Source organism: Lagopus leucura, unplaced genomic scaffold (assembly GCF_019238085.1).
Source record: "Lagopus leucura isolate 7727_CA_CO unplaced genomic scaffold, USGS_WTPT01 Super-Scaffold_100001, whole genome shotgun sequence".
Classification (NCBI taxonomy): Eukaryota; Metazoa; Chordata; class Aves; order Galliformes; family Phasianidae; genus Lagopus; species Lagopus leucura.
Genome location: NW_024962262.1, coordinates 35499672 through 35521962, shown reverse-complemented (window position 1 = coordinate 35521962; position 22291 = coordinate 35499672). Strand labels below are relative to the sequence as shown.

Genomic DNA, 22291 nt, shown 5'->3' with positions numbered 1-22291 from the left:
CTTCTAAAGTTTTTGAAACCTGGAAACTGGTTGGAACCCCTTCAGAGAGTATCAGATTCGTCTTGCAGATGAATGTGGATGAGAATTTAATTATCAGAGAAATACAGAGAAATTCTTTAGTTTTGTGCAGATCTAAAGTGATGGACTCTTGCTCCCCCAAACAGCCTAACATGTGATTTGTAGTAACAGCATCCTGACACTGCACTACGGAGCACTGGAACAGGCTGCCCAGGGAGGCTGTGGAGTCTCCTTCTCTGCAGATGTTCAAGACCTGCCTGGATGCCTACCTGTGCGACCTGCTGTACGGAACCTGCTTTGGCAGGGGGGTTGGACTCGATGATCTCTGGAGGTCCCTTCCAACCCCTACAATTCTGTGATTCTGTGAAGGAAGTCACTGTCACAATGAAGGTGGTTGAAGACCTAGAAGGAGATATGCTCAGGACCCAAAAATTTTTCTGCACTGCTATCTCCCATTAGTCTGGTGAATATCACTAACAAGCAATTGAACCACCAGATGCAAAGAAGCTGCAGAAAGGCAAAGAAGACAAGCAGGATAAGCAATAAAAGGTATGTTTAAGTGCCAAGCAAGGAAGCACTAGAATGCAAACCAAAGTGAAGTCAGATATTTATGCGTTATAATGGTTGGAGTCCCATAGCACACTTGTTCTCTCTTTCATCTTTGCAGCTTTGTATGACTACAGCAGCTTCGCTCAAATCTGAAGCCCTGCCAGGACAATCTTGCACCTTTCCTCCCCTCTGCTGTACCAACACAAGCATCAACCTCATCTTGTAGTAAGCTGCTGGTTCCAGCTAAGCTGATGGAAATGAAGCTTTTTAAGCAGGATTGGCCCTGTGAGCTGCTTTAGCACAGGGCCAGACAAGCATCTCTGCCAGTGCAGCAGAGAGACGGGTCAACGCCATCTCCAGCAGCTGCTGAGGCTGCGGCTCCATCAGCTCAGCAGCCCAGGCATCCTGCAGACATAGGGAGCTAGAGAGAGTTTGTGGCAGAGCTGAGGTCTGAGAAAAGAAAAAGCGCAGGATGAAGCCTGATGATCACATGGGCATAAAGCCCAAAGACAAATATCCCAAGCCAAATGGCACAGAAAGACTGCATGCAGAGCAAAGAACCAAGAGCAGACAAATAAACCTGGAGAGAGGCACTTCAACAGCCTGTGTTATCATCAGGCAAAAATTGTTAACACGTGACAATATCCAACAGACAATGCATTAAAAGGGAAAGAATGGACAATTTATAAAATTTTGCTACTTTTTTATTCTGCATTGCTCTAGCCTTTGTTTATACAAACTGCTTTCCACTCTGTTCAAAATAATGGAAGACAGCAACTGAAAAGGGATTCTGTGATAAAAGCCCCTTCATCTCTCAAACAGGCGAGAGAATAAGTTACAGGGAGATTTGCTTTTACCTGAAATCCAAGTTATTGAAATTCAGTGCTCTGAATGGCCATTCATCGAGCTGCGTGATATAATCACATACCAGTGATGCTTCACATCTGATCCCAAGTTCCTTGATCTTTTGCTCAAGTTTTAGTGCAAGAGCATAAGCTGGGTGTGCTTTGAAATGCCTGAAGCCTAACATGAGATCGTACTCTTGCTGAGCATCATCCTTACACTGCCATTCCTGAGCTGCAGACAACACGGCTATTTAAACAATCATGCTCAGGAAAGAGGTGGGGAGGAGGGAAGGGGGAAGGCAGCTATATTTTCACCCAAAGCTTATCTAGCTCATTTATTATGTCCTTGCAGAGCGTATGGCTAGAAGCAAAGACAACTGCTTTTCATACAAAGCTTAAGGAAAATAACCTAAGTTCGACCACCTTTTCAAGCAAAGAATGGGCTTAAGTAAATTAATGATGGCATGCATTTTGCACCACCACAGCACAGCAGTAATGCATCATTCCTCCAAAGCATGCTTTGCTTTGCAGCTTCCCTGTTACAACCAGGAGAAAAGCAGCACTATGGCAGGTATTACCTATCCACCAGCACAGCTGGCCACCTACCAGATACAAAGACTCACCACTTCCCATGGATAGGGGCTAAAAGGAAACAAAGGAAGGTGTGCAACAACTTAGGTGCCTAGATGATAAATGAACATCAAGCTATTGCCCTATGCTCCCCTTACAGGGATATACAAGCAACTCCAGGGAGCAATTAATCTTGTCCTAAAACACGAATCTGAGTCAGGGATGATGAACAGCCTGTTGAAGGTACTATGTTTTCACCCTTAACTAGGAAGCAGTGAGTGATTAGTTGAGAGTCTGACATCAAGTTTTAAAATCTTTAAAGCCAGAACAGACAACTCTCACTCTCAGAGGGGAAGAAGGAAACAGACAACAGCTCAGCTCCCCTCCTTCTTCTGACCCAGGTTAAAACATCCCTCCCAATACATCTTGAGCAGGAAACCAGAGAATCAGAGAATCACCAATCAACCAAGGTTGAAAAAGACCTCCAAGATCATCCAGTCCAACCGTCCACCTACCACCAGTATTTCCCCACTAAGCCATGTCCCTTAGTACAACATCTAAATGTTTCTTGATCATCTCCAGGGACAGTGACTCCACCACCTTCCTGGGCAGCCCGTTCCAGCACCTGACCACTCTTTTGGAGATTAAATTTTTCCTAATATCCAACCTGAATCTCCCCTGGTGCAACTTGAGGTCATTCCGTCTAGTTCTATTGCTAGCTATGTGGGAGAAGAGGCCAACCCCTACTTAGTCATAACCTCTTTTCAGGTAATTGTAGAGAGCTATAAGGACTCTGCTGCATCGGTCTCTACACTTCAGTGGCGACCCACTCAGTCTGAAAATGCACTGGATTCGTTAGCAATTACAATTACATTTCCACTCATTGTGTTCATTCTACAGAATACCGTAACAATCAAACCAGCAAACTATGAAAAACAAACATTTCAAAAAAAAAAACAACAAAACCAGCATTTTAAAACAGTCTGCTTCTTCAGTTTATAGAATTTCGCTTCCAAATAACTTTCTGTTTTCAAAAGCACATAAATTATTACCACAAGTAACCACAAATTCATAGAATCATAGAATCACAAGGTTGGAAAGTACTTCCAAGATCATCCAGTCCTGCTGTCCCCACATTACCATGGCTACCAAAAGCTTCTAAAACATATCTCGTAGCTCCTCATCCAGACAATCCTCACCTCATTCCTGCCTTTCCTGACATTCTAATCATCTTTTGAGAAAAAAAAAAAAATCAGTTTACTGGATGTTCCTTAATACTCTTCTGTGAAAAACGTAACTGATGTGTTTCAGAATTAGAAAAAAAAATGTTTTCCTTACAATTTCAGAACATCCAGTGGGGTTGGTGTGACAATCAGTTAATGTTTAAATGCTTGATTTCCACTGCAAATAGTCTGACAGTGATAGCCAAATAATTTCAGTCATGTGAAGAAAAGGAAGTCTCAGGGTGATGAATAACTGACAACTGACCTGCTGTTCATTTCCTAAGCTGGAAAAAAATGCAGTTCATATAACAGTTGGAGCTGCCTAAGAAAGCATAAAACACTGTTTCATGTTTCTGCACTGCCTTATTGTCTGACGTCCTTTGGAAATCGTTGTTTTATTCTGAGATACTTTAATGGATATAATATGCGTATTGAGGAGAGGGGTAAATATCAAGGACAGAACAATTAGCACAGTCCATAAATGTTATGGAAAATAACGTATGCATTTATAAAATGTAGCTGAAATTTCTTAATAGAGTAACACAATGTCTGTACAAATTTTAAGACAGCACACGTAATGTTCCCTGTTAAGTATTGAGAGCTTTCAATATGAAGCTTCTCCTGAGATACTTACACCAGCCTGAAGTTAGCTGGCAGTACTCTTAATAGAAGGTACTTTCCCCACAAAGGGAATATGAGCCACCTTTATATGGTTGCACAAACAAAACCAACCAACCAAAATCCCCACACCAGACCACGAGCCTTAAGAAATACAGCCCAAGCAGGATTATGAGGTCTTTTTTTTCTTCAGAAGTCTGAGCATGAGGCAATGAAATTCCCTGCCAACGCACATCTGATCTCCAGTGGCAGATAAATACTTGTAGACCAAGGCCGTTTGGTCTTTATTCTCAGATCTTCTAAAAGAAGTCTTTCTCTTCTTCTGAGAAAGCGAATAGAAACGAAATGTTTACAGCTGATGTTTACTAAGGATTATACCCTCACCCCGCTTTCTATTAAGAGACTCCTTTTGCTTAATAAATCAGGTGTTAATCCCTCAAAGTGAATGACATTTTCCAAGCCAGCGTATTTCGCCAAGCTTGAACACATTCTGAGGAAAAGACAGTTTACATGAGACAGAAAACAGATGTTTAATAAACTGCGGTAATCTGACAGGCAAGCATGTTTTGGTCTTTCCAAAAGACAGCCACAACAAGGAAGCAACTATTTTCTTTTAGACACAATAAAGAGGAGTGTGGTTTGCTTTTGATTAAAGAGACCAGAGCTTTACTGAGAGAAGAAGCCTCACCTCCTGTGATATACTTTGATCTCACCTTTGATGCTAAAGGGAGAAAAACAGCTCTGACTTTCTGTTAAGCACCAATAGCATCATTCCAGTCAAATCAGCACCATTCACTCCCAGACTCTGATACGACCGGTGACAGGCATCACATCAGTCATGGTTAGACCTGGTCTGAGTCACTGACTCAATACAGCAGCTTCACATGAGAATCGGTAACGCCTTCAGCATCACCTGGAAAGGAACAGCACTGATTCTTTCTGCTTAGGAGTAGTTTTCAAGCAGATTCTGTTTATTTTTATTAACGCTTCAGTGCAAGAAATAATACAAATTTCATAGTGGCATAAACATTAAGGTGTTGGTTTTTGGTTTTTTTTTTTTTTCCGGAATGACCTTCAGTAAATACAACCATCAGCTATTTTTGCTGTCCTTTAAAACTTAACTTCTTATTATACAAACTGGTTTGAACCTACAGGAGAGACCAGGTTAAAAAAAAAAATATAGGAAAAGACATTATTCTTGCTGTTTTAATAAAATCAACCCCATTCTCTTCAAATTAACTAGATATGAAACTGAACACAATAAAAAGCAGAACTGTACATTCCTACATCTCCTGTATAACACAAAACCTCTGTTTGTTGCGTTTCATAAGCCATACAGTTGAAGTGTTAACCTTTCAAAAAATGCCCTAGATCTACCTAGATATGATTATCATTATGTGTACAAATGTGAACAAATGTTCTTCTTCCTTCACGTTAGTCATTTTGGTGAAAGCTGTTGTCTGCTCACATAGTGACAAAAAGGACTGCAATTGCTCATTCCATCAGATGGTCATAACTCAACCAATCATCAGCCGAATTTTGGACCTCTGAGCACCTCCAGTTAACATGCCTGACTGATTTTTTAATTTTTCAGCAAACATAGCCTGATCAGAAGGCATGCTTAAAAGCAAAAAAAGAAGAACAGAAAAGAAAAAAGAAACAGAAATTGATTACACATTTGCATGCAGTCCATTCATAGAGCCACCACCGTGGCCAACCACTCCAAGCACTGTGTGGGCATTAGCCTTGAGCAAGAGGCCTGATTTTCAGGCACTGACCACCTATTACTGCAGCTGAAGGCAGCTCCTGTCTGAGAGTTCAGGACAGATTTACAGGCCCATACTGATACGTGCTGGACATGGTATAATAAGATAGCACCACAACACAGAAGCTGGTCAAGACTTCTCTGCGGTGAAGGTGAAACGACAGTAGTTACTTCACTTTTAACCAGCAGCACTGGTGAAAGGCATGGAAGTAGGTCATGCTTTTCTGCTGTTACATACAGAGCAGACAAATCTCAAAGATTCTGCTCTAATAACATAGGTTATTTGCATATGGTGAGAGGAAAGGTATTGCCTAAGTGCAATGGGATTTAATTTCATCCACTGGAAGATAATTAAAACACATAACCCATAAAACAAGACATGAAAAAGATCACATGGACTAAGACTGTTCCAGTTTTAACTAATGGGTAGGCTGATGATACAACAACAGAAATTCTAGGAGTAGCAAGGAAGGAGGACTAGGCAGATGGATAGTCCCAATTATTTTACTTCTGTCTCAGAGGTCAGGAAGGAGAAGCACCACTGTTGGTTTCTATTTTTACAGAGTTCACAAGCAAACAGTAAAGTGGCATAACAAAATTCATACCTTCCTACAAAGTAGAGAGTAAGCAGCCATAAAACCAGTCAAAGTTTGGTCTATTTGCTAACAGAGAAAATAACATCCAGCAAAACTCCTGAAGCTGTGAGAAACACAACAGCTGATCAGTTTATCCTCATACTGTATTTGGAAGGTTTAGCCAGGAGCTGAAGTTTCAGAAAAAGCAGCTCAGACCCCCAGTAGTGCAAAAAGCAAACACACAGATGTGCTCAGATATATATGTTTAACATCTCCAGCCACAGCCATACTTGCTGCTCCTAAAATATTCTGTTGAAATGGCATCACTTTCTTTTTTCTCTGTATACTGCACCAATCTGGTAACAAAAAAAAAAGTATGCTTTTTCTATGTGAATAAACAATTTGTATGCATTGGAAAAAAAATCCACTTCTTTGAGATGGGACTAAAAAATTAATGCCTTTTAGAGTAGACTGAAAATCATGTTTATAGTTCCATTTGGCTACGCATAACTTGGAGACAAAAAGCTTCAGGAATCTGCTCCAAATATTCTGTATATTTCATTAGTTCTGATTTTAAAACCCATTGGGCTCTCATTGAATGGACGTAGTTATGAAGTAAATGCCTGAGGAAATATTCACACTGAAGTGATCTGAATGCTTGTTCCAACCTAGGTCTTCCAGAAGCCACTTATGTTTATAAACAGAAAGAAATCTGGGAGTCTTCTAATACTGAAGGTGGAAAAAAATGTTTTCTCAAACTGCTAGAAGCAAAGCTAGAGTTACACTGCTGTACTGCAGCCACCTGTTACTCAAGCCTGCTTCTATACAATTTAATGAATGGGATTTGATCTGAAAATAGCTCCTACTAAATGTTTGTTAAAGAGCATTATAAACTTTAATTAATTGTGTTATTTCCCAAGAGTTTTTGAAAGCTTTTAACAGCTAGGAAATAAAATCATCACCTCTCATCTGCCATTTCTGGGAATTTGTACTACATACAATGTGCAGCAAAATTCTCATCAGAATGTGGTATTTTAAACTAGAGCTGTATTTTTGAACAGCAGTTTGTACTCCAAAACCACTGATTTTATTCTGCTCACTGCAGATATGCAGCAGGCATATCTGAAGGGTGCAAAACCATATCAAGCTGCTATATAGGATGACTCTTTCAATTTGTGACAATGCTGTTTACAAATACGTGTCTGGACAGTTCTCTTTCTACTGCAAGAAATTCTAAGACTGCCCATGCAGTTCCACTCAACTCACAAACAGCAGCAGAGAGCAGCCCAAGAGGCACGTGCATGTACACACCCACAAAACACCTTACAAACAAGGAAAACTTAATTTTTATGTGGATTTTCCTAATCATAACTCTTTCAACTTTAATACAGGGATAATATTTCACCAGTGAGCGTAAGCAATTTTATACAGCAGTATGCATGTGAGCTCTACACATCTCGCTGGTTACCCCCCATTTCACAAAAGGGAAAACTGAGCCAAAGAAGGCATGGAGGTTACTATGGCAACATAAAACGCACGTAACAAAGGATGAAATTTGAACTCAGGTTTCCAGTTTCCTATTCACTGAACGTCGAGAACTTTGGAACACATACATTCCAGTACTCTTTCATAACAGCAGCGGTGTTCAACAGTCTTACCATGTTAAACACCTGAGTGCAGCATGTTAAAGTCATTAATGGTTGCTAACAGATAGCATAAAACATCCCTGTTACTGTGTTACTGTATCAAAATTAATTCAAACTAATTCCTCTGATCACAAACACACACAGAAAAGCAGTAGTAACTGCGCATTTGGCAAGTACAAACCTAGATTAACATCAGCGTGCAGTGACCGCAGAGAGAAACTTTAGATGAGGTAGCTTTGATTCTTTCCCAGCCCTCACTGCACGTATGAGCACTTGGTGCCTGTATGACTGATAAATTGGTGATAATTTTGATGATTTCAAGTTACCACTGTAAGTAATTGCCAGAGGGCTGGAAAATAAAAGTCATCTAGTGCTATAGTTTATTAGATCAAGAGCACAAGAACAGCAAGGAAATACATCAAGTATTCAGAAAGTAGGGGAAGCCAGTGATGTAATACGTGAAGAGAGAAAAAAAACACCAAAAGACAGTCACTTCCTTTGAAGCTGTTCAAGCAGAAACCAAATACTAACTGTAATTTACAATTCACTTAACTGTTTAATGTTATTCTGTTGCATCATCATACACGCCATTTTCTCTGCAACACAAATCCACTAACCAAAAAATTGCAGAGCAGAAATAAAAAGAGAACTGGTTTTAAACCATTTATTTTGAGAAATGTTTCAACAGTCCTCAGCCACCCAACCCTCAGATCCTTACCGGAACTTCAAAAGTTTCTTGCGTGTCATCCAGCATCTGAATTTTGATGGAGATGAGTTTTCCTGGAGGTGTCAGAGGTGGTTTCTGTCCATGCTCCAAGGTACTGATCCCAGCGTTCTCCTGAGCTCCTAACCGGGATCCTGCTGTTGGCCTCTGCTCTGTTTCACCCATGTTTAGATAGAAATGTTTCTTATATCTGATAAGGGAAGAAAGGCAAAGAAGACTGTGTCACTTGCAAGAAACAGCTGTTGCGTGTACGCATTATGATATATGCAATTAAAACTGATATGCCACCATGCGACCCTTAGCATGAAGCGATACTGTCCTGAGTATATTTTTATACATCACATAAGGACAGGAAAACCAGGCAAACCTCACACTTTTCAAAATACAGAGGTTGATCACCTGCTAGGGTAAGGAAGACAGTCCAGTTGTGGTACCACAAGACGAGAAAAGAGAAATAGTCCTTCTCTCTTGGAAAATGCAACAAGACCACACTGGAAACAGATACTCTGATACATCCTAGATTGCAAAGAGTTATGCTAACTTTATATAATTGCAAATCAGGCTGCTAGCAGCCAAAGCCAGGGCTCCCAGAACTGTGTGCAAGATGGGGAGTAGATGAGCAACTCACCACCTGCTGAGCAGCCTTCCCTCCTGGCCATATCAGCACTTTCTCTTTTGCTCCTTCCAGTCTCCCCCAGCCCTTGTGCACTTCCACCTTGCTTGGGGGTCAGGGAGGCAGGAAAAAAGAAGGGGTACAAGATGACCCCAATTATATGGCGTCAATATCGTGTTTCCTTCAGGGACTAGCTCTGCTCTAGAATACGAAGCCTAATGTGATTCCAATGGTAGGTCAAGGACTGTGAGAACAGCCCATGGAAGGTTTAGAAAAAGTCAGAGCAATGTCACTAATAGGGAAAAACAAGGTTCCCAGCCTTGTTATTGTTCCTCACAGAGTCCTGTAAGAAGCAAGAGAACCTCAAGGAACGTCCCACGTTAACGGAAGGCTCCACCATTACCAGTTCACCAGCACAGCTCACTGAAAAGGGATGTCTTGGTATCCACAGAAAGAAACCTCAGGAACTGGCTTGCAAATTTTGTTTCCATGCAGCTTTTGCACTACATTATGCAGTGCATCTCTGCCAAATAAATATTCTATCCTAGAAAGGGAGCCAAGCTCCAACAATGATTCAGCATGATTTTTCATTAACTGGCACAGTCTTCAACCTTTTTTTTTTTTTAATTCAAGGATCATTAGTTTTACTTGTCAATTCTTGCACATCACACCAGAATTTTATTTCAGTTTTTCCCCTGTCATTAGACATTCTGGCCAGGTTTCTGATGCAACCTGCTGCTACTGTCTATTTGTCTTTCTCAGTAATTACATTTCCATTCCCCGTGACTTTTATGTGCTGATCAATGACCATTAAAAAAAAAAACAACATACAGAGCACACACAAAGGACAGAAACGTAACTTTCCACTCAAACAGAGGCACGAGGAAAGTACTGCCATTCACAGCCCGATTTTACTCTGAGGTTAAGATTATTGAGAAGCCTATGGCAAAAAAAAGCACAATATTGTCTTACGTACTGAAATGTCTCACCAGTTTTACAGTATACTATAAAGAACAGTGGTATAAAGTGCCACGTAATAAGACACCATAAGGAGGGAATAAAAACAAGCCTGTCTTTAGCAGGATATACTATTTACTGCACATCACTCTTCCACTTCCTGACTAATCTGTTCCCACAGACTTCACCCAGCAAGCAGCTGGGGGTAAAAGTTTTTTAAACAGTGCTTTGATTAACAGAGAAGAAATGCATTAGCTGAGAAGGCAGGGAATGAAAAATTAGGGACCACACACCTCTCTGTCTCAACTCAACAGGCACAAGTAAAGGAGAACCAAAAGCCAGCGGGAAACATAGAAACTTGCTCACAGGACAACACACTCAGTTCATCTGAGTGCCACAAACTGGTGACTTCTACAACCAGACAGCAATACTACTGTAACCCAAGTGCAAGCCAAATAGCAATGAAGCAAATGCAATTCAATTTTCATCAACTGGCACTGTGATGTAAAACACAAACTGAATCGATTCAATTGATTCTATTCTTTAAAATTAATTAAATTAAAACCTCTTATGAGTCAAGAGGCGTCAACAAGAAAGCTGCAGTTGGAGGCAGGAAGACAAAGCTGCAGAGCAATACTCCATGTATACTTATAAGTAAACCTGACCTGCCTGCATCTAAGTACACAGGAAAGTTTAAGCACACACAGTGTCTGAAAATGTCACCTGACACAAAGATACTGTTCTACAGCCTTGTTAATTCAAAAGCTGTTTTAGGAGTTCTCCTGAAGTCACCGTATGCCATATACACCACCAGTACTGAAGAAAGGACTTCCACAATGGCTGTGTTATTACATCAGTCTTTGGCTGGTTGTATTTCATACAAAGGAAATCTGTTCTATTTATCAAATCCAAAATGGAGGAATCAATCCACTGCAATTCAAGCGATACCATTAAATAATCAACATCAGGAAATACTCTGGAGCTCACACCTTTTTGTAAATGTTCCTCTGTCTGGATGATCCAGTGGCCCACACACGTTCAGAATGGCAAATAGACTTGATGAAATATGGAAAAAGGATCCAAGATTAGGAGCCAAAAGAAACATGAAGGAAAAGTGTAAGCCAAACCACTTCACATACATAGCTTAGATGGCTTTTATAATTACTATTAGCAGTTCACAATATAGAAACTCTTATATAAGAGGGCTGCTCTAAGCCATGCCTCCCATTTTAATATGTTGGCCCATAACATCAGAGATGGATGGTGGTGGTAGTACAACAGATGCTGAACCTTCCCACCAGTATCCCATTACACACTGTTGCTGTGTGACAGATGGCGGCAGAGGGGCAGTCCGACAGAACGGTGTCTGACATGGAAGAGTGTATGAAGCAAAAGGATGTCACTGAATTCCACCATGTGGAAAAAACGGCATCTATTGGCACTCATAGACACTTGCTGAACATTATGGAGACCAAATAGTGGGTGTGAGCACAGTGAAGTGGGTGGCGCATTTCAGCAGCGGCAACAGTGACATGAAAGACAAGCCACGTTCTGGGCAGCCACGCACAGTTGTCATAGCACAGAATGAAGAGTGACTCAAGCAGCTTATCTACATCATTTGGCTAATACTGGTCACTATATTGAAAAAATAGTGTTTTGTAGCTCCAACATGTTACTGTGCACTTTATAACTCTTGCAGTTTCCATGAAAATAAATAGGAGGCATTACTTTTAGAGCAACTTCTGAAAGTTGCAGCCATTCAGTTACATATGCACGCTTCACTCTGGAAGAAAAGATCATTAAGTATGAGCCATCACGATCATAAGCATCTGCTACTTGCAAACTAGAAGCAGACCTTTTCCCTTTTTCAATCTCTGCCTCACGTATACACACATGTAAATATCAGCATGCTACAGTGGACATTATTAAAGTTTTCACAGAATCACAGAATGGCCATGGCTGGAAGGGACCTCAAGGATCATGAATCTCCAACCCCCTGCCACATGCAGGGCCACCAACCTCCCCATTTCATACTAGACCAGGCTGCCCAGGGCCCCATCCAACCTGGCCTTGAACACCTCCAGGGACGGGGCATCCACAACCTCTCTGTGCAGCCTGTTCCAGCACCTCACCACTCTCTCTGTAAAGAATTTCCCCCTGACATCCAACCTAAATCTTCCCTCCCTCAACTTAAAACCATTTCCCCTTGTCCTGCAGTTATCAACCCTTTCAGAGAGCTAATGTATGATGCTAGTCTCACTCATTACGGCACTTTCAACTCTGGTTCAATATGTTTATTATGCCTTTATATAAAATGGGCCTTAAAGATGGCAATTACCCACTCTAAAATAATACAGCATATTGCCAGGCTGCATACTTCTCTCTAAATCACTTTGATCTAGATGACCAAGAAGGTTACAGAACGCAACAGAACAGCAGTGAGCAAATATTAAGCAAGTACAAGGGGATTAGGCTACCTAACGTCTGTCACAATGAGAAGGATCAAATCTGGACACTGGATGGGGAATTTTAAAGACACTCTCAACCTCCTCAGACCCTTCACGGAGCCAATGAACCTTAATAATCCAAAAGAAAATAATTTAGTGTTTTGTTCTTTGCTGGGTTAACAAATTAAATTGGCTCCTGGCACACTGGCTAACCTAAAGCCAGGGTGAGCTGATCATAGCCTGCAGTTCTTGCAGCTGCTGGCAAGCCGCTAGCTCAACTCAATCCACCCCACATAAGGCTCCCCACAGCACCAGGAGGGTAGCCACTACAGAAGACATGTGTCACCAGATAAATTAGTAAACGTGTTTTTGTCCTGAGCACATGTTAACAATCCATTTACACAGACACGACATGTTCAGACAAAAACTTCAAGTTCTGCGTGTACACTTCTGCAGTAGCTGGACAAAGGCCAAAACAGGCCTTAGCACAGCACCACTCACGTTGTCAGTGCTCAAACCCAGGCCCCATCAGGTGCATTTTATAGCACTTGGAAACTTCATTTGACCTGAACCTTTCATGCATTTTACTTTGTCAGAGGGAAACACAATTAAAGTGACCTAGCAGTAGCCTAAAAGGACCTAGGAGTAGGAGCAACACCTTTTTTGCTTTGGTGGGGAGAACTAAAGGTTAAAAAAAAAAAAAAAAAAAAAAAAAAAAAAAAAAAAAAAAAAAAAAAAGGAAATACTGAGGAAAAAATAAGACAGTATTTGAAACACCAGCCTGTTGGAATACATGCTCATCTAATCCTAGGAGACAAGGAGGTTTAGATGCTTGAGGCAAGCAGTTCACAAAGCTGAAGGCTCCTCCTGCTGAGGCAGCACATCACTGAGAACAGAGGCCTTTCCCACTTCTGTTTAAGCACACTTTCGAAGCACAGACGGAAACACATGGTACACTGTTCATCTCTTAAAGGTGGGGGGAACGGCTGCAGTGGAGTGGCAAGGCCATCCTTACAGCTTGTGGAGCAAAGCAGCCCCAAGGCTGGGGCTGCAGCCCAGGCCTTTCAGCTGTTGGCCTACCCCCGTATCCCATATCACACAGCAACCAGACATCTGAAAGAGATCTGAAAGAGATCTGAAAGAGAATGTAGTCGATATGACACCAGATGAAACGACTCAAACCATCTCAATGACTTACAAACCAACAGAAGAACTATGGCAGCACTGAAGAGTAACAAATAACAAACCTTCCAAGGGATAATGAATGTGGAGCAGCAATCCAGGAAGACTATCAGCAAGTGCTTGTCACGCTCAGCCTCTTGTAAAACCTCTGGAAAGGCTCAGCTGCAGAGAGAATTACAAGGAATACCAGCTTGAAAACACTCCTGAAAAGAGTACTCTTCTTCAGTTCTAAGCACCTCTGTATTTGCAGAAAAACACAGAACTCGACAAACTGAAGTAGGTTTAAAAAAAATCATAATAAATAAGCTATGAGGAAAGAAAGGATGCCTGGCACAAATTGAGCACAAAGAGCTCAGAGAGAAAAGCTGTGGCAAAAAGATGCCACTGTTTCCAAGGTCCATATAGAGCCGCACCAGACATTGATGCTCCTGCAACAGAGGCAGCAGGATGTGTCGGTGCCTCTGCCACTCCACTGCACAGAGGTCAAGACATCAGCCATGAGACCCCCTCATAAGATGCGCTGATTCTTTGCATTTCATTTTTTTGCTTTCCCCTTGGACATCGCTAAAGTAGGCATAAACGTATGGCCCTGCCAAAAGCAAGTCACAGATCTGTGCTGTCCACAGTAAGGGAAAATTCTGTACAGCCATGACAAACTGTTAATAAAGCCACATTTTCATTAATATACCAGAATGACCATAATCATGACATGGGAAAGCAAGTTGCTTGAAGTCATATGGAAAAAAATAATAATGAAATAAAATATCATGCAAAGAGGAAGACAAAAAACAAATTTAATCTGAAGCGATGAGGAACAGACACAGGGCCAACATGGCTCAGCTATTAATCTTCTGTGAAATGTGAAGATGACCCAAGGGCTGGAGCACAAAGACAGGCTGAAGGAACTCTGGCAAGGGGATTGGAACTTGGTCATCCTTGGGGTCCCTTCCAAGTCAAGCCACTCTATGATGAAATGTTATCCCAATTTCTCTCCACAATGCCATAGCAGATTCATATCAAGCAAATATAATGACAAAAATACTAAGCTATTAAACTGAGCAACATTATTATTATTTCATCTGCAAAATCTATAGTTCTGAAATAATGATGAACCAATGCAAAACAAATAAACCACCTTCAACTCTTGCTCCAAAATAAGAACAGCTGAGAGTTTGCACATACCATGAGTACTAATCATAGAATCACTCAGGTTGGAATAGACCTTAAAGATCATCGAGTCCAACCATGACCTAACCATAGTACCCCAACTCTAACAACCCTCTGCTACATCATGTCCCTGAGCACCACATCCAAATGGTTTTTAAACACAAGGATGGTGACTCAACCACCTCCCTAATGATGAAAGGCGGCCAATAAGTTAAAACTGCAGACTGAAAACTAGCTACAGGGCAGTGGTCAGTGGCACGAAGCCTGGCTGGAGCCCAGTAATGAGCAAAGTACTCCAGGGGTCAGTCCTGGGCCTGTCCTGCTTAACATTAAAAGTCATTAAAGGTCACGACAATGGGGTAGAGCGCACCCTCAGTAAACTCATGGATGACAATTGGTGGGAGTGGCTGACTCACCAGAGGGCCACACTGCCACTCAGGGGGTCAATGACAAGCTGGGGAGGTGAGCTAACAAGGAACCTCATGGAGTTCAACAAGGAGAAGTGCAGTCTTGCACTGGGGGAAGAACAGCCAACTGCAGGTACCACGATGTGCTCAGTTCCACCCAACTGCAAAGCAGCTCTGCAGAAAATGATCTAGAGTCTCCTGGTGGACACCAAGTCGGATGTGAGTCAGTAATGTGCATTTGCTGCTAGGAGGGCTAACAATATTCTTGGCTGCATTAGGCAAAGTATCACCAGAAGGTCAAGAGAGGTGATCCTTCCGCTGAAGTCAACGTTGGGGAAGCTGTGCTTGGAATACTGTGTCCAGTTCTGGGGAACTCAGTACAAAAGAAATACGGGCATAGTGGAGAGAGTCCAATGTCAGGTCACAGGGATGATTAAGAAACTGGAGCATCCTCCCTGTGAGGAAAGGCTAAGAGGGCTAGGGACTGTTTAGCATAAAGAAGCAGCTCACAAGTATCTTACCAATGCCTATAAACACCTGAAAGGAGGATGCAAAGCTAACAGCCTGGCTCTCCGCAGTGGTGCCCCATGCCAGACCAAAAAGCCCTGGGCACAGACTGTAGCCTGGGAGGCTCCCCCTGAACACCAGGAGCAGTGCTGCGCTGTGCGGGTGCCGGAGCACTGGCAGCACTGGCACAGGCTGCCCAGAGGCTGTGGGGTCTCCTCCCTGCAGCTCTCCAGAACCGCCTGGCCGTGGGCCTGGGCACCCTGCTCTGGGTGGTGCTGCTGGAGCAGGAGCTGGGACACGGGGACACAGAGGGACACAGAGGGCCCTGCTCACCTCAGCCAGACTCAGGTTCTGTAGCAGTCACAACGCTCATGGCTGGCCATCGCAGCAAGAAGCAGTGAATTTTACAGGTGCCAGAAAGCAACAACTGTATCAGCTATGTTCCAAGCAAAAAAACAACCACCAAAATTTGGTTATTGAGCAAGAGTTTCCAGTCTTCACACAAGGCATCTGTGTCGGAATACCTGGACATGATAGATTTATCCTCTTTAGAAATACAGAACAAGTTCAGTAGGAAGGAGAAGTATATAGAACTGAAGAGAGGATTTTTTTAGAAGCTTTGAAGTCATCGTATCATGAATCTTTAGCAGTTTCTCATGGGAATATATCAAAGATTTCTTGGAAAATCTTATCTTTAAAGTCCAGTTTTCTTAAAAAAATATTGAAAACTACAAACAACTGCCTCATTAACAAAATGTTCATGCTTCACATTATTCTGCACAGATCATACGTACCTGAAATTCTGAAAAGATTCTTACCAAGAAAAACATACATTAAAAATCTGAAACAAACCCAGAACGTTTTCATCAGCGTTTTTGTGGAAGCAAAGAAATGAGACATCAAAAGCTCGTAACAGAAAAATAGTTCAAGCCTGAAGGTCAGCAGTATAGATACAGGCATGGAGTAAGTTTGGTTGCTCAGCTTATATAGGAAGCACTGCAAACAGAAGGCTTCTGGATTGCTGTTCAGACTGCAGTCTGCTTCTGCTCATATCCACAGTGCTCTGATAGAGAAGGAAGTATTACGTGAAGCTGCTTCTTCTGTACCACTGGGCTATCTTTTGGGATTAAAAAAATAATAATATATACATATATTAATGAATTCAGAAGCAGGGAGCTCTAGGTGTGATATGGTCAAGACACTGGCACATAGCTGCTGGCAGGCCATTAGCGACTGTGTTACTTGTCCCTGACTTTGACACTGGTTTCTTATTCCAGCTAATTTGGTGTTACCAAGTAAGCGGACTGCACTGCACTACAAATCTGAGCGCTCAGTCTGTCCATCAGACTGTACCATAGAAATCGGGTCAAGTGCCACAGCAGCTTCACAGAAATTCAAACTAATCAGCGTACCAGTAAGGTAGGCTGAAATCTGGAATAATGAACGTATATGTATGTAAAGGACAAGACATGACACTAAAAACACGTCTTGCAAGCCTGCCTGTACAGCATTCAGAGTAACCGCACTCATTACTACTTCTACCTTTAGGGCCATTCAGCTTCCAGCTTGAGCTCATTTATCTTCATTACGCTCAGGTCCTCAAGCTGTTTGTGATTCTGTGGTGCTAGCAGCTGTCCCAGATTCCAGATCTTCTGCCAGATGTCAGCAAAGCGCAGTCCCACCCTGCACACATCTGATGCATACTATCTTTCTCCCCAACTACACACCTGTCAGTAGATCTATCAACGAGTGCAATAATGTATTTCTGTACACTTCTGCAATTGCCTCTGTGAAAAATCTCATCTCTGAAGCATAAGCACAGATTGCTCTGTGAATCAAGCCAGTCTAGTCTGCAAACAGTATTAAAAAAAAAAAAAAAACACCACAAAGCTGAAATTACTTTTGATGACTGTTAACAGTATCAACAAGGCAGTAAACAGTCTAATTCCTTGCATGCTATACTTTCCAGACAACCTTGCATTAGAGATTTCTGGCAGGCAAGGATCCCTTTTTGTTTCTTCCTTCTCTGAATCCCGTTCAAAGTCATCACAAATACATACACACACACAAATATAAACCTATACACACATACACGCACACACATATACACCCACATACAAACGCAGCAATTGTACGTATAGTCATTACATTAAGTGAAGCCTCTGTATGCTGACCTTCTGAAAGGAACCTCTAAGGAGGCTCTTCATGCAGGGTTTCCTTGGACTAGCTGTGATCACTCCCCAAGCCCTAGGGACTTGTTTCCACTCTTCATTCTTCACTATGTTCCCTTGTGCCAATGATTGATGCTATTTACTCGTCAGGAATACCAATACTACAGTCAAACCTACAGAGTCAATTTTTAAGTTTTTTAAAGCTGTTACATCAGCCAGCCCCAACAGCACTGTACAAACAAGTAGTTTGGGCTATTCCTGAAAGGGAATCAGTATTTCATCTGCCAAGCAATGGGAATGGTCAGTTTCAACTGCTCGGATTGTGACCGTCTCCCAACAACTGTGTTTTTCCCTTCAAAATCATGGACAAAGTCTGAGCCAAATGTCTGAGGGAAGAGGATTTCAGTATTTTACTTGATCCCAAGAGAAGAGGCTCAGAGCAGACATTATCACCCTCTACAACAACCTGAAAGGAGGTTGTGGCGAGATGGGGTTGGTCTCTTCTCTCACATAACTAGCAATAGGACTAGAGGGAATGGCTTCAAGTTGGTCCAGGGGAGGTTCAGGCTGAATATCAGGAAAAATTTCTCCTCCAAAACAGTGGTGAGATGCTGCAATAGGCTACCCAAGGAGGTATTGCAGTCACTGTCCCTGAAGGTGTTCAAGAAACATTGAGATGCTGTACTGAGAGACATGGTTTAGTGGGCAATATTGGTGGTAGGTAGACAGTTGGAATGGATGATCTTGGAGGTCTTTTCCAACCTCAGTGAGTTTATAATTCCATGAAATGGAGAGCTGCAGTCAAGCCCCTGAATAGCCACAAATCCCTTAACAGATATCCCCATATCAGAAGCAGATATTGCTACACAACTGCTCGGTTTACTATTAGACATACTAAAATTTGTACGGACAGAAAGGCTGTGGAGACTTTACTGCTATGCAGTACATGCTAGGAACATACAAAGAGAGATTAAGAAAGCCTCTCATTCATGTGTTCCCACACAGGAAAGTTTCTCAATCAATTGGATCCCCCCAGAGCCCACAGTTTGTCATTGAAAACACAAGTGAAGTGGGTAAGAACTTAAGCAGGTTGGTGGTTCAGCAGTAATACGAATCCCTCCTGAATCTATTAAAAGCATTTTCTAAAACCCTTTCATGCCATCGCTCTGCATAAATAAAGCTGTTGCACCAGCTGGAGTGCTCTGGGCTCACTCATCCATACAACACCTCATGTGAAAGCTAAGCTGAATATGCTCATAGTAGAAGAAAGTAATCTGATTTGCTTCCAGATTTAACAGAATTCTGAAAGGGATCCAGCAACTCATACCCGGCCTCAAGTTATACGTTTTCCATGAAATAAAAACATGTCAAAAGAATTAATAACACACGATCATAATACTGCTGTTCAGCATTTGGGGGGAAAATCTGAGACAGACCTGCTTTTGAGAAATAAACAGCTTGCGGGATATATTATTTCTCTGAACCAAATGCAAATACATCGTTGAGGTACTCATGCAGACTCCTCCAGAGAGCTGTCAGAAACAGGATTTCAACTCTGGTGTTTCAGCAGCCCCCCAAGGAACCTCTCCCACCCCCAAGCATGCAGACACCCAGAACAAGATGCTGCAGTTAGCGTGCACAGATCCCACTCTCTATCCTGTTAAGACAGAGACCAGGTACATACGATTTGTTGTGCTGATGGTACACGGCACAGGAACGGAGCAGCAGCTCATGAGCTGACCAGCACACGCTGCTCAAAAGCAGCTGTGCATGAGCTCACATCACTCTCATGGCCCTGAAGCTTGTAACCACAGAGGACAACGACATCTACACTCAGCATTACGCACCCAGGGAAAATGCCTATCCAAACATGTTAAATTGAAGTCATAATGGTCTTGACTAGCTTCCTTCTTGCCCAGAGCTTGTGATCAGAATCCCACAAAATTATTACATATACACAGTATATGGTCTTACACCAGGAAAAACACATTTATGGTCATGATTGTATACTCAGTACATAACCCACTATGAAAACAGAAAAAAATCATGCAGGCTTTAAATATTTAAACATTTGCAACTGAAAGAGGCTTTTTATAAGCTTGTAAAACTGCTCAATATGATTGAATACAGATTTTTTTTTTTTTTTTTTAAATATTAATTCTTTTACCAGAAGCCTTCATTATCCTTGGTCAAAGAACCACCACACTGGTAATGACACAGCTCCCAGCAAGAAATGCTTGGGCCATCAGGAAAACTAAATCGCTTTTTGTACTGCTGTTTAGATAACAACTTAATAGACTCATTGGCATCCTGGTGGACATGCAATGATCGGGTTGGGAGGCCAGATTGCACAGAATCTAGATTGAAATATCCTATAGAGTTTAAAAACTGTTTTGCTTTTTTTTTTTGTCCCTTGCAAAATAGTTGTAAAACTTACAGCAAAACCTTCAAACTTGCTTAGGTTTCTGTCTTATTTCTCTTTGTGCGAACAGTAGAAGTAATAAAGGAGCTATGGAGAAACTCTACCTGTGCTGAGCTGTGCAGTCTAGACACTGTCTGCCCCTTTTTGTCTGACGACAGCTCTCCCAATCTTCTAAGATACAATACCTCTCTGTCTTGAGATAACCGATAACACCACGTTTCTTTTGTGAACAGCTATCAGAGGCGTTCTGTTGCCACAGCTAAGTCTACATTTTATTTCCAGCTAAACCATAAGTATATGATATGCTGCATGAAGACAGACCTGGGTTGTTTTTCACAGAAGGCAAAGATAGACCAAAAAACCTGTTAGTTGCCATCTGCAAAATAAACTGTTTCCACCACAATAACTTACTTCACAATGAAAGCTGGCATAGGCTACTCCAAACCACAGCACTGCTATTGCAAGCTTTACAGTCTGGATCTGGAGACGGGCTTGCCTGATCAGCCACACCATTGTACCTTCATCAGCAAACCTGTTTCAGTACAGTTTATATCTCCCTGGATTCTGATGTATTTCAAAATTAATTTACTCATTATCTAAGAAGTGTGAAAAAGCATTATCTGTAGAAGCTCTACTTTTTACCACTGAAGGGGCCAGTGGATAGCATCTGTTTTCTTCTTCTCCTTCTTGCAGTGTTTGAAAGCAGACAAAGAAATATTATCAAATCTGCCCACTCTCCTGCACCGTTCTCCTTAAAATATCCTCGGAAATAGCACCCAAAGTATTTACAATCTAAATGGAACCAATAAGTGATTCATATTTATTTGTTTTTTAATTAGTAACGTAGAAGTTGCCAGAGAGAGAGATCACGAAGAAAGAGGGCCAGATAATGCAGGACTTCAAAGAGAACGCTGCCTGAATGATTTTGATCGATGCTCTCCCTAAATAAAAGACTTCCACTGCCACCATGGTGCAGCCACCATAAGGCATCACAGCAGGTCACACTGGTGAGCCAGGTCAACAGGAAGCTTGGGTATTAGATTGCTCCCCCTGAGAGAACATTATAGACTCATCTTCTTTTCTTGGATCCTGACTCTCAAGTAACTTTAGATTATGCTGAACACGGAAAGAAGCTTTTATGAATGCATCCGATAGTAGCATAGAGCAGGCAGAGACTTCTGAAGTGTGAATAACTAATATCTCCCAAGAGCCTTCTCTTGCTGAGCATGCTTATGCTTCGCATGCTTCCCCAATGTCAAGCAGACCATGCCTCTCTGTCAGAGGAGAGAGGAGTCCAACAGGCCTTGCGTCTTCATGGCGGCCCATGATGGAGCAGGCCCAGGCTCTGCAGACTGAGCAGAGTGCCTGACCTCCCCAAGGGTCTCACAAGGTAGGAAAGAAGGGGAAATCGCACCTGGAGCCACGTTGGATGAATGCCGGGCCCAAGGTGGGTAAAGGGATGGGCCAGGACGAGAACATGAAATGGAATAAAGCAAGCAAGATGGGAAGAGGAGGAAAATGGAGATAGGGACCCATACACAGACTGAGGAAGGCAAAGGGGAAAAGACTATAGCGTGGGAGAGAGCAGAGATAGCTGGGCAGTGGGACTAGGGTTCTGATCAGAAGCTTGTACGGAAGGAGAAACTGCAGGTGAAAGAAGCGCAAGAACTGGAGATGGGCCCTGAAAGTTCAAAAGGAAGACCAAGACAAGAGGGGGAAAAAAACAAACAACAAAAACAATCCCCCAAAAAAACAAGAACAAAAATCCCCTTGGAGAAAGGACCGAATTTGCTGGCTTCTAGAGCCAGGAAAGGAGGTGAACACTACCATCCTACACATGCCCAATGATACCCATGCCTCGAGTCTTTGTTTCTAAACAGCATGG

The 22291-nt window shown here is 42.1% G+C and overlaps 1 protein-coding gene across 7 annotated transcripts in view; it reads right to left on the bottom strand.

Moving 5' to 3' along the window:
* FARP1 (FERM, ARH/RhoGEF and pleckstrin domain protein 1) overlaps positions 1-22291 on the bottom strand; it is a 199874-nt gene that overhangs the window by 151638 nt on the left and 25945 nt on the right. For 6 of the 7 annotated variants that reach the window (XM_042868612.1, XM_042868606.1, XM_042868605.1 and 3 more), the window contains one exon: positions 8528-8723. In XM_042868612.1, coding sequence (XP_042724546.1) covers positions 8528-8698 — 171 coding nt within the window. In that variant the 5' untranslated portion in view covers positions 8699-8723. Of the gene's footprint in view, positions 1-8527; positions 8724-13797; positions 13895-22291 lie in introns of all 7 variants that reach the window. The other variant, XM_042868608.1, reaches the window with a different exon arrangement.